This window comes from Hordeum vulgare, chromosome 7H, assembly GCF_904849725.1.
Source record: "Hordeum vulgare subsp. vulgare chromosome 7H, MorexV3_pseudomolecules_assembly, whole genome shotgun sequence".
Lineage (NCBI taxonomy): Eukaryota > Viridiplantae > Streptophyta > Magnoliopsida > Poales > Poaceae > Hordeum > Hordeum vulgare.
The window spans coordinates 8,661,627-8,675,257 of record NC_058524.1 but is presented as its reverse complement, the minus strand read 5'-3'; the positions used below and the strand labels follow the sequence as shown (position 1 = coordinate 8,675,257).

At 45.1% G+C, this 13,631-nt stretch overlaps 1 protein-coding gene across 1 annotated transcript; it reads right to left on the bottom strand.

The window, feature by feature from the left end:
• Positions 1 to 2,060: 2,060 nt before the first annotated feature.
• On the bottom strand, positions 2,061 to 11,875 carry LOC123407982 (coatomer subunit beta'-2-like). Its single transcript, XM_045101224.1, has 5 exons — positions 11,790 to 11,875; positions 9,616 to 9,808; positions 2,523 to 2,918; positions 2,301 to 2,432; positions 2,061 to 2,213 (listed from the first exon to the last, which is right to left on the bottom strand). The coding sequence occupies exons 1-5, from the start codon at positions 11,873 to 11,875 to the stop codon at positions 2,061 to 2,063; spliced, it is 960 nt and encodes a 319-aa protein (XP_044957159.1).
• Positions 11,876 to 13,631: the final 1,756 nt, after the last annotated feature.

Below are 13,631 nucleotides of genomic sequence, written 5' to 3'. Positions count from 1 at the left end.
TGTGGCGTGACAATCAGTCGGCTATAAGCTTTGCTAATAACGCAAATCAACAACAAAAGCTGAGTATATAGACTTATCTCAAGGGTTGAGTGAGATGCTTTGGGTGAAACACCTTTTGCGCGAATTGAAACTTTTGAGAAAGGGACCCTTGAGGGTGTGGCGTGACAATCAGTCGGCTATAAGCTATGCTAATAACGCAGTTCAACATGGTAGAACTAAAGATATGCAAATTGACCACTTCTTCGTTAAGGACAAACTTGGTGCTGAGATTATCAGCCTCGCTCATATCAGCTTTGGACAACAAGCTGGAGATTGGTTGAAAAAGGAACTACAAACAAAAGATTGTAACTTGGCATGTAAGAAGATGAAAATAACAATATATCTACCACCCATCATGAGAGGGGGGGGGTTGTTGTTGAACCGATATGGGCCCAAGCCCATATAGATAGCTAACCTAGGAGAGGTGCATCGAGTGTACCCATGCCTGAAGCTTCCATAGGAGACAAAGCTGCGAGGTACGTCTCTCGCCCGACTCAACAATTCACATACCAATTTAGTTTTATTCTTTATTTTTCTATATGTCCTTTTATTCGAGTATTTAACAAAAGACTACCAATTTCTAACCAACCCTAGCAAGAAACTACCACTCTACAATATTAGAAGCAAAATACTATTTTTTCTAATCTATGGTAAAAAAACTACCAAGTGAGACAAGTCACAGATTTCGTCAAAATTAAACTGGATTATGACAGGATTGGTCCACACGTAAACGTTGACGTGGCACAGTAATCAACTCTGCTTGATTGAACGTTATGTTGACTATTATGACATATGAGACCTACATGTGGACATCAATCCCCTTCTTCATCCAAATATTATCACCGGGACATTTCATAAAACATACTGTGCTGCAGCGCGAGCTCGCCGTCGGCCTTGCTATCCTCCACGCTGCCGCCCGAGTTGGCCATGGCACGCGCCGTGCTCGAAGCTGGTGTCTGCACGAGTTTCCATGTCGGGTGAGTTAACCTCCGCACCGCTGGCCAAGCTGGCCATGGTAGGCGACACACTCGAAGTTGTCCTCCGCGTGAGCTTCCATGCCGGGCGAGCAAGCCCGCCGTGATGGCTGGCCTCGATGCCACTGGCCTATACCGTAGCCAGTTTTTTAATGGAGGGCGACCAGCCGGCTGAGAGGTCAATGGTGCAGCGATGGCGGCCTCGTACCAGCTCGAGAGCCTCTCTGACTTCGACGTCGTGTCCGCCAACAAGAATGGCAACATGGCCTGCTTGTTAATTAATCAATCAAGTCTTCAACGGCGAGGCGCCTAGCTCGATTGGAGGCGATTGGAAGTCACCGGAAATGTCCATGCATAATTTCATAGGAAGGAGATATAACTGACATGTGGGCCCCACATGTTAACAGTTAAAGTAACGGTGTTGACTTTTTCAGTCCGGACGGGCATAGCCTATCATAATCGGGTTTAATAGGACAATTATCACACATTGCAGTTTTCGGCCATAATAGAAAAAAAATCAGTAGGTTTTTTTCTATTTTTGTAGTGGTAGTTTCTTGCTAGGGTTGGTTGGAAAGTGGTATTTGTTTTGTTAAATACACATTTTTAATCCGTTAAATCCTTTATATATTTGTCAATCTAGTGTCAATAGGATATATTCTCGATGGTAGTGGACTAGTAATTTTGAAGCCCAATCTGGTGTCAAGTTTTTTCGTGATTTCACAAGGATTAAAGCTGAATGGGATTAATGAAGTATAGGTATATACAAAACTTGGTCATCTAAACAAAGATCGGAGCTTGTCAAAATTTTGTCTTCCAAATTGCTAAAGCTGAATTTGGATATTAGTGCCTCCAACAGAACAAAAAGTATCGTAATATCAATACTAGAAATTGGGTTACAAATTAACCATATTGATAATTTAAATTTCAAGTAATCAACACTCCAAATTCAAACAAAATACAGTGACTACAGGGGTGTTGATAATTTTTCGATAAAGGACAATTTTCATTGATTCATATTGAAGCATCGCGAGTGTTAATAATTAATAATTACCGGAAGGTGGTGGAGTCCCATAAACGAACTGACCCGTCCCATGAACCTGTAATGAGTATTGGAAGATCCCGATGGCAAAACGCAATGTTAACAACATCCATGTGCCCTTTCAGTGAATGAACACACCTCTGTGTCTCACAGTCCCAGATCTGACACAAGGAGCAAAACTCATGATTGAATAAATATTCTGTCAGTATGATAAAGGGCTAGTCTATTCTTTAGTGAAAATGCTATACCTTAGCAGTTTTGTCTTGTGAACCGGTGATCAAGTATAGCTTCTGACCCAGACTGAAGTAATCCAAACACATCACTGAATCTGAATGGCCAGACAATATGTGCTTACATTCACCCGAATGCAGATTCCAAAACTGCAATTTCAAGCAAATACATGTATCAGGAAAACTTGGAACATCCAAAATGATGTTTACTGCATGCATGCATAGGAAATCTAAACAAACCTTTACTGTATTGCCCTGGGCACTGGCAAACATATCAGTGTCCTTCGGGTTAAACGCAACTTGCTGCACAGTATCGCATTTATCAAGACAACTATTGGCATCAAATGTTTTTATCAATTGCCAGTCTTTTCCATAGTCCCATAGCAAAATTTTACCATCACAGGATGCTGATAGCACATAGGGCTTAGTTCCATGGATAGCCAAAGACTTGATAGATGTTGAGTGTTCATGTAGAACGTGGATTCTACTTTGTGAATCACAATTATACACGCAGAGTAGTCCACTAGTAAAACCAGCCAAAATCCATTGCTCACGGGCTATAAATTTAACCAAACTAACTGCAATGAGATAGATATCAAATGTTATATTGCTGAAATGTGAGATGGCAAAAATAAAAACATTAGGTCAATGTGGTGAAAGTCAGAAGCATGCCTTTTCCCCCCTTCAACTCAACCAATTCCACTTCCTGCGGGTAGATATGTGCACAGAAGTCAATTACTTCTCACATACGAGAATATTAAGCACGGTAACCGAGCAAAACTGAGATGGTTAGGAATGTTAAATAGCTGGAGTAGCCAAGTTCGACGAAGTGCTAGTCGAAATCAACATATTAGCAGTAGCATATGAGTAATGGTAATATCAGTTTAATAATTTATTGATTTGTGTACACCAGCAAAAATCTACACATATGGTTGACTAGTATGTATACACGTGCAATGCACGTCTTAGCAATATTGTTCCGATGATGATTCTTGTAAAAGAAAAAAAGAAGACGTATGGTACTTTGCAGTCAATTTCAGAGCAAAGAGAATATTCCATGTATGCATGCATAAATGAAAAGAAAATAAAAGAAAATTGGTAAGTGGTATGATATAATTCACCTACGTTGACACCCAGATATTTTCATAGGAAGAAAATATAGATGTATGTGATGGACCCCACAAATTATTTACTTTCTTTCTCCTACCGTATGCTTATCTTGTACACAAGCTCTCTGCCTGACGCCCTGGCGCATGCAACGTGGGGAGAAGATCCGAGGTGTGATGCGAACAGGTGATGGTTCCAGAAACAATAGATGCAGCTACAGGCTACTGTGCACTGCGAATCCTTTGAGTCTCAACCGTTCGATTTATGAGACCAACGGCTAGGATTGATGTTGTAGCAACAATTCAAAACTCGTACACTATAGAATAGAGATATAGATATATATATGCACAAGATTACCACGAAATCGCCATGCCAAGTGGTTTCCTTGCACTCTGAGGTCACCACGCACATGACTGCGCCGCTCATCAAGACCTAGAGTTAACAGTCCGGCAGTCCCCAACGTTCTGGTCTCATCAGCAAGATGTGTGAAGGCATTATTTATGTTCATATAATGAACAAGCCATCTGAAAACAGTACGAGGGAGAGATCCGTCCCAATGGTAACCAGTATGATTACCGGGCTAAATGTATCATCAATGCCATGCCTGGTTCCTAGGAGAAGCCCCAAATTACCCACTATGACCTTCAAGGGATCCCCAGGATTAAATAAGCTGCTCCTTAACCAGCTTATTCTAGAAGCCCAATCAAAAATCTAGATAGGAGACATCATATTCTCGAAGCCCAAAAAAGTCACCAAAGTAATTGGCCCTCAACTTATGCAAAAAGGGCCAGTCACCCAAAAAAGGCCATGCATGCTCATGGTCCATTTGGTGTGTCCAGTCCCTCCAGCCCATAACACCTCCAATTACTTGGCCGAGCAGGAAATTGCCTCCCCACATTGAGCTATATCTGGTACCATGAGGTAGTGAGTGTATACTTAGACGCATCACTTAGGAAATGACGAGCTTGGTTCTACTGCGATGAGAACAAGGTGACGTGGATGGTCGCCAGAGGTGGAGGGGAATGTTGGTTTGTGATACTGTACCCAGTCCCCCAATCATTTTTCTTATCAATTCCCAACCCTAGCCACCCATGCCTCCATCCCCTCTCAACACCACCGGCTGAAGCCCATGTGGCTGAAGGCGGTTCATGAGGTCACTATGGCTCGTTGTTCTCATCTCATCTCTAGATGGAACCTGTCACGGGTGCTACACTCCAAATCCCTCATCTTTGGTGCCTTCCCCCCTGTTGTTGCTCGTGTGGTGGTAGGTCACGTCCCCACCATTCTTATTTGACCCGCTTGGTCGTGGCTCGCGGTTGCTTTAGTTTGTACCGTCGAACGATTGCCCCCCCCCCCCCCCGCGCTATCCTCGCTGCCCCATCTAGTTGGTCATCCTGGGTCAGATGGCCAGATTTGGCAGTAGCTCTACCGGATTTGGCCGAGATGCCCCATGTCGGTTCGTATCCGACCAGGAGACTTTCATTGGTCATTGTTGGTTTGAGGTGATCAGGTCATGAGAGGCATAGGTCTCAATTGGCTTCATCTCGTGTTGTGTCTACTTCCCCTCATCATCGGACCCTAGTGGGTTTTGTCCCTAATGCCTGCATGCAACGTCCTACTACCCTCGAGTTGGTGCTCGTCCCCTCATGGTCATCCCCTCCATCTGGTTGCTCTGGCGGCATTGGACTGGTGTTCTTGGTGCTTGGCGATGTTGCATCTTGTCTCGCTCATGTGGTGGCATCTCCAGGCTGATGGTGGATCCTTGCCTTCGATGCTTGTGCTTCAGTTGCTATCGTTGTTGTCGTTATGGTAGTCGAGTTGATGTCGTGTTGGCCCTTGTGGTGCATGATTTTTGCTTCCTTACCTTGTGACATATTATGTTGGGACTCGTCTATGGATCGATCACATCAAATCACGATAAATACGCGCACACAAAAAACTGATAGCCAAAGGCCATTGTCGTGCCTTTCTTTTCTCCTTTTCTTTTCACGGTGTTACACCCTCCGTCGACCAATGCTGTTTATATATACACGGCCTTACTCAACCGACCCATGTAACCAATCCCTACACGGACTACTACTAGACGCAAACAATTACCTAGTTTACTAACTAATATAGTCCAAAGTGGACTAGTAATCACACGGAAACCTGGCCTCCACGTACCAAACCTGACACGCATCTAGCCAAGTTCATAGCAGTTTGAACCAGCTATAAACTTTGACACGATACTACTTCAAGATTAAAGTAACAATCTCTCCCTAATCTTAACATTGTCTTCCGCTCTTCTTCGGTCTTGGCTCGTTGAAGATTCCTCCCTTGTCGACTCATACATCTCGCACCACGACAAGTCGAATTGATAGGCTTCATTGATCGCAACAACTTCTTTCCAATTTTAACTTGGTGAATTTACTGATCACCTCAAATATGCATTGGACTACCTAATCATGGTAGTAACCTATGAAATACACCATCCGGTTGTCTACACCATCCACCTTAGCAAGATATATGCCGGCTCCTTGTGGATCACACCACCCCGTGCATTACATCATGCACTCCAACCTCATGTAGAGACATGGCCTCATTGAAGAGACTCACCTTTATTGGTTTACCGCCCCCACATAGTTGAACCTGATCCTTCCGTCGAGACATATAGACGACCTGGACGCTTCATCTTCAACGCCTCCTCACAGAGATGAGCACTTGGACATGTCGACTCTGACATGACGACGACAACCGACCGACCGTGCAAACCCGCATGACTCCTTGACTCCCTTGGACGACACGACCGAACGTGTTAACACACACGACTCCTTGACTCATATATTTTCTACAGACGATGATCTTGGGAACATACCGGCACCACACCCTGCACCACCGCTTCCGTCAACAATCTTCTTCCACTGCCTTCCCGACGACAAAATGTCATCTCCCTCCTTGCCACTCCACCGAACGATGATCACCTGAACCTCCTCGTCGTTGCACCACCTAGCGATAACATCGCCCGCCCCAAGGTGCTACTACATCGCCACCCTCGGCCAAGCGCATCTTCTGATACCAATTATTGAAACTCACCCACGGATCGACCACACAAAATCACTACGAACACGCACACACAAAAAATTGATGGCCACAGGCCCTTGACGTGCCTTTATTTTTCCTCCCTTTGTTTTCTCCTTTTCTCTTCATGGTGTTACAATCTCCGTCGACCAATTTTGTGTATATATACACGGCCTGACCCAACCGACCCATGAAACCAATCCCTACACGGACTACTACTAGACGCAAACAATTACCTAGTTTTACTAACTAATATAGTCCAAACCGGACTAGTAATCACACGGCAACCTGACACGCATCTAGCCAAGTCCATAGCAGTTTGAACCAGCTACAAACTTGACGCAATACTACTTCAAGATTAAACTAACATACTACTGTTCTAAACTAGGCTGGGTTTGCTTTGGCAGTCTCTAGGTCGTGGATCGCCAAGTTTTGGGTTAGTTATCCTTATGCTGTTTTAGTTTGTGTCGTGTCACTTGTATTGGGTCATGCCTTTCTTTGGCATTGTATAAACTTCTTTCTTAATCAAAGAAAACGAGGTTAGGCGGCTAAGTAGCCCGAGGACCTATGGTTAGACGATTATTTGGAAATTTTCTTTCCATTAAAGTACAAAAATCCGTCAAAATTTCCCGAGTACAACATGTGTTTATGTTCTTATATACTGAAAAAATTGTATTGCTCGTAAGAAATTCTGGAGTGAGTTCAGTCACTTGCCTTTGCATGGTAGTTCATTTGGAAAGACTTGCCTCCTTGGGTAATGACCATCCTGTATCGCAAGAGAAGGATTTTTCTTAATTAATGCAATCATAGTGCAAACAGAGAACTCAATTTCTGCACCAGCACGAGAAATTGATCCACTCACCATGGATCTATTGGATGCAGTTCTATTGTCGACACTGACTTTAGTTTGGATATGGTCTATTCGCAAACACCCATAGAGATTTGTCAGAAATATTTCAGAATTGGTTGCGCATAGGTTGATACAAATGAAAACCTGGCAAAGTCCCCTCAAAAAGAAAAAGAAAAAGGACAAAGGTTGGACTCACCTTGGAGGTTATAAAATCTATGGCCAGCTCGATGTGATGCACATTTCGGCCCGTCTTTGGTTTGAACATTTCATGTGCAACATCCTCAGTCGTCAAACTCTCCTCTACGATGGTGCTCTTCACAGTGACCACCTCAGGCTTCAAGCTTTTGTGTTTTTTTGAAGAAAAAAAGGTTACTAGAGGATCTAGCCTCGACTGTGGTGACAGAACTCCTTCGCTCGGTAATATGGTGCACTTCGCTGTACTATATATACTGAAAGCCACATGGTAATCAGTAACGTTGCATATCTTCAGTGTGCTTGACATGATTTGCGCAACAGGGAAGCGCAACTGGAGGGGGTCAACCTTGATCAGCTCACTGGGGACAGCTAATGAGCTTATCTAAAACAAATTAAGAAGTAAGCGCTCGATTGGTGGGAGTAGGATAGACATGCAATTGAAGAACTTGGGCTCAAGGTAACAAATACATCATTACTATTATCACTTTGATAGAAATACATCATTATTTAGTTCCAACATGTTTACGTCATCAATGACAAAAATGGAACTCGGACCATTATCACAACATTTATTAATACCAGCTTTCAAGGCACAAAATGTAACTCCGACCATTAAATCAAGGGCATACAAAACTGGTAGCAATAACCATTCAAACGCTCTGATCTTCCCGCTTTCCTTCCTCTCCTTGGTCTATTCTTTCCCTTTCTCCAGCACCATTTTCTTTTTCTCCCAGCCCCCTGTCCCCATTATCTCCTGGATCATGTGATCCATACTGTTGAATTGGATTCTACTTTGGCAAGAGCTGCATCATGGGGCACCCACAAACAGCTTCTTGCACAGCCACACCAGAGTGCGACCGGACAAGGTGCCGGTCAGGACCGGCGTGGCCCATCCCAGATGAGCACGGCAAGGGACAAGCAGGAGCTACAATGTCGGTGCGGTCATCTACAGCCTCATCTAACAGAGGGTATGATCGAGGCCGGCGACAACAGGAGCTACAACGTCGGAGCCCATGTTTATCTTTTTTCTTCTGTTGTACTACCACCAGTGAGTGGGCTCTTGAAGTACCACTGACATGCAATTAGCAATGGGCGCTGTCAGTGGAGGGGGTTTGCGAGCTGTCAGTAGAGGCTCACTTTGCTATAGTGCCTATTAAGTTTTAACTACCACATATCCGTAGATGCATTCAAGCATGACTTACTAGACATGAAACTAAGAAACATCTACTAAATAACACATTCTTCTGTTATATCAAAATTAACCGCCAAAGAAAAGTTGCTTTTGCTACATAGTACATGTCGATCCTATACTTGCGTGCCAGCTATAAATATAGTTAATCTAAATAATATTGTATTCCTTCTAGTTCCCTAAGAGTATCTAGAGGTGTATGGAGATGTGCTTAGCTTTACACAGGTTCGGTTTTTTTTTTCATAGATAGATATCATGGATGCTTACCTGTTTAGCACGACAGCATCATTAGACACCTCTGCTTAAGAGGTGCTGAAGTACCATGCAAAGATAATTGCATTCTAGTAGATCAAATATTTTTTTGTAGAGGAGGAAAAAACCTGGCATGTGCATCAATTGATGCACACAACCATATATTAAGCCAAAGCACTGGCTTACAGAAACACAAAGAAAAAGAAATCATGGCCAGTTGAACAGGCCTCTTGATAGTCTTTTCCAACATAGTTGATTAATGATGTCGGTATACTCTTTCACTTCAAGCATCCATCCATGAACATCTAGTGCTGTGGAGGTTCTAAAAGCAGTTGTTTTTTACATTGGCCTAGTCAAAATTTTACTACAAGTCTCTTTTTAAATATATATATCAGATACACAAACTGACAAACACGATAAGTATATATTTTCTAGGAGATTAAAATATCAAAATTACACTTAGCAGACAATACATGCACAAAACAACAACTTTTGGAGAATTGTGGGGAGTAGTTTGTAAAAACACTTGGAGAATTGGGGGAGTATAGTTTGTAAAAAAGATTAAGTCTGTCTGGCCAATTTGCCCCACTTATGTGGTCATACTGTTCTCCTCAAATCAATATAACTGACATTTTATAGAAAAATAAATGTAATACACTCTATTTAGTTATTAGGGAACTCACCTCTTCAATCATTTGACCTGTGTCTTCCTTGGAACCCATGACAGCGGCGGTGTTCTCTGCACTGCGATCCTTCTTGCCCTTCAGGCCTATTTCCAACCGTGCTAATCCTTTGGTGCTCTGCACACCACCATATTTCCTGTCCTCCAGGTCTATATCTACCAGTACTAATCCTTTTTCATTTCCGATCGCGATCCTACAATAAATTAACATGTTGCTCATTACATTGGGCTTTATACTAGAGATAACTGATGCAGAGGCTTGATGTAGAACTCACATTTTCTAAAAATAAGATTTTTGGCATTGAAAGAAACAGGGCCAAAGAAAAAACTAACAATTGTACTCCCTCCGTCCGGAAATACTTGTTCTAGAAGTAGATGTATCTAGGCTTATTTTACTTATAGATACATCCATTTTGTACATTTCTATGACAAGTATTTCCGGAGGAAGGGAGTGTGGATAGATTTACCCTTTTTGTACAAAAAAAGCAGTTTATGTGATTTTCTAAATAAAATATAGGGACTAAAATAGATTTTTTCGTAGAACTCAATTTGTTGAAATCAAAGTGGTACAATGCAGACCATGCTATTATCATAAACAACCTATGTTGTTACACAAAGGTCATAGATATAACGATATGTGTAATAATTGAATGACTATTCATTCGAACAATAAGTCTAATAAGATTAGAACTGCATCGGCATCAAAAGATTGCAAGCCTACGAAGGGCCATGACAAGCGGCATTCAGAAGAGCAAACCCCAGAATTAAACATACTCAAAGTGAAAACTACACTACTATATTTGCAGCCTAGTTCATTTTCATTTGCACTTACAAGGTTTTTTTTCGGAAGGGAGGCAAAGATTTGCCTCAACTATCAATTTTTTTTTAAGAAAAGGAGGTTAAGACCCTCGGCCTCTGCATCAATCGCTCAATACAGCCATCTTTATTACTTATTCAACAAAGGTCTGACAAGAACATACATCAAGCCACCCGAAGTCCCCACTCACACCTACAAAACGTGACAATGTGAAGTGCTCTCACTCTGCATATCTAAAAACGGTGTCTTCGCCGATCTATCCACATAACGTATCGGAACTAACAACCGGTGCAGCAAACCTAAAGCGTACACCACATGCACACGTTTTAGAAGTCGTCATCATCATCGAACCGCTGACCCATCTTCAGGAGAGAAATCCGCATCATCCATGCCAGTCCGGCCATCCGTCGACGCCACCATGGCGCCCAACGGCGCCACCTCCCTGCGCTCATCCATCCAGACGCGAAGACTCTATAAGACCTGTCGTGCGTAGCACCTGCCGAACATGCATGACAAAGCGTAGCACCTGTCGGCCAGGCATGACCTGACATCACCAGCGAAGCTCCGTGCAAGACGAAGACGCTCCACCGTCTGCCTCTGTCTTCCAGCGCTGCTCCACAAACAATCCTCCCTAGAGAGGAACGACACCACAATGCCGCCATCGTCCGATCTGGAAAACTAGATCCTAGGGTTTCCCCTCGAGCATCACGAGTGGATCGACCTCCCTGCACTCATCCATCCAGACGCGAAGACTCTGTAAGTTCTCTCGTGTGTAGCACCTGCCGAACAGGCATGACAATGCGTAGCACCTGTCGTCTAGGCATGACCTGACATCACCACCGAAGCTCCGTGCACGACGAAGATGCTCCACCTCCTGCCTCTGTCTTCCAACGCTGCTCCACAAACGATGCTCCCTAGAGAGGAACGACACCGCAATGCCGCCATCGTCCGATCTGGAAAACCAGATCGTATGGTTTCCCCTGGAGCAACACGAGTGGATCGACAGTAATTACAGGACGAAGCCTTCATCAAGGTAACGACGTAGAACGCCGCCGTCCACCGTCGGCTCCGTTTTCACCGGCAACTATGTCTCCCCGACTCGCAGCCGGGACTAGATGATAGATCTGAAGATCCGATCACCCAGCCTCAGGACGACCACCTCCGACGTAGGAGATGACCACCACCGCCATAATCCTCGTGATGCGATGCAGACCCGGAGTGCCTCCGCGAGTCGTCGCCGAGATGCAGCAGATTGAGGACGAGATGCAGCCGCCCTCCTGGACCTGAAGGTCGTAGATCGAGCCCGGGACGTATCCCGGCCGCCGCTGCCGTCTTCTCCTACCGACCCCGCCGGCTACAGCAGAGTCCCCCCGACACGCCCCGGCCGCCGCTGCCCGCCATCCTCGTCATAAGGGGTCCAGGTCTGGCCGCCGCTGCCCACCATCCTGGTCATAAGGGGTCCAGGTCTGGCCGCCGCTGCCCGCCATCCTCGTCATAAGGGGTCCAGGTCTGGCCGCCGCCGCCTTAGATCCCGGGACGCAAGAGGAAGTTCGCCGCCGCCGCGCCACAGGGCCGGCGGCGGCAGAGGAGTGAAATGCGCGGGGGTTGAGGGGAGTTGTGTGGAGACAGCCCGGTGCCTCAACTATCAAACAAGAAATAATAGACTTACACAAAAGCGCCACAATTATGTATAGTACACAAAACTACCACAACTGGGGCTTGGGTAACGGATTGGTATCACATTGTTTGTGTTTTCAAATCAGTACCGCTTTTCAAGCATGGCATTACTTATCGCATTAACAGCCGCTTGACCACTGTCTAACATAAATAATAATTTGCGAGGCCGGTTACTCGCCAATGACATGGCACTGGCACATGAGGCACATGCCGCTCGTGTTGACTAGGACAAAATCGGCTTGGTGCATCGGCTTCGCTTATAACCTATTCAACACCAGAGCTAGCGCAGCCAAGGAGTCGTTCCTAGCGGCGGTGGAGGATGGCACGACGAGCAGTCAGAGCGTGGGTTGCGGCGGCGGTGGAATGGGTCCCGTCATCATGTCCTCGTCGAGGAGCACAGCGGTGAGCGGGGCACACACGCGAGCTCCCCCAACATCTCACCCGAGAGGCGGTTGCCGATGAGGTAGAGCAGCTTGACGTTAGCCTGGCCATAAGTATGGCAGGCAGGTTTCAGAGTAATCTAGGAGTGAATCATTCGACTTGATTATTCAGCTTGACGTTGCGGAGTGCAATGGGAAGGCCAGCGGGGACATGCCGACGAGCACATTCGACTTGAGGATATGCAGGTGCCTTGAGCGAGGTTGAGGCCCCCGAGAACGAGCATGGTGACATGTCCGACAATGTTGCACAGGTGCAGAGCTTAGGCACTGTGGAGAGGTGCCACGACAGGCAATTGAATGTGTCATGGGCTGCCTTGAGAGCGAGAATCTTATCTGCATCGCTGTCGTCTCTGATGTTAAAATAAATTCTAGGTATGGGGTCGATCCACCTAGGAACAAGACAATAACACGATGACGACATCAAGATTTGTTAACGAGGTTCGGCGAACTCGCCTATTTTCCGAAGCAATGATTACGGGTGTTCCTTTCCGAGATACCGCAACACTAGCCAACCGGGCGCCGGCAGAAGCCGTCGGCTCCCCCTTGCGAGCCTGTCGCTATCTAGTCGTCATGGGTTACAACGTGGGGTGCCTCCTCATATATAAGAGGCCAAGTGTACAACGTGTCCGAATATGACACTACATGTATCCTACCCAAACTACAACACCAAGTCCATATGTAATCCAACTCGTACATCAATATTTGACACAACTCTAACAAACTCCACCTTGACGAATATTTTCATCACTTTGAATTTGTCCATGCATCAAACTTCCATGTATTCCGGACTTGTGTTGTCTTCTTCGTAGCTTACCCAGAGCTACCCGACGAGTCTGCTCCAGACCCACCGCCTCCGTGGGAACCTGCTGCTACTCCTGCAACTCCAGTCTTCATGACTCCACCTGCAATAGTGCTTCCTTGCAACTTGTAAAGATGTGAAGCCGTCCTCGCTTCAATCATCACGGTCACCTTATCTTCCATGATTTTTATGGTCTTCTTATCCCGATCACAACGGAATACGATACCATCATCATGAAGAACTCCAAGCGAAATTAGATTCCTCCTTAGCCCCGGCACATGCCT

Excerpts from the sequence above, each read along its gene's own strand:
- LOC123407982 (XM_045101224.1), bottom strand. The coding sequence starts at position 11,875 with ATGGTGGGCAGCGGCGGCCAGACCTGGACCCCTTATGACGAGGATGGC. Across the intron at positions 2,919-9,615 it reads CAGGTCAAATGATTGAAGAG|TTTATTTTTGCCATCTCACA; the intron begins GTGAGTTCCCTA and ends TGACCTAATGTT. Across the intron at positions 2,433-2,522 it reads CCCAGGGCAATACAGTAAAG|TTTTGGAATCTGCATTCGGG; the intron begins GTTTGTTTAGAT and ends TTGAAATTGCAG.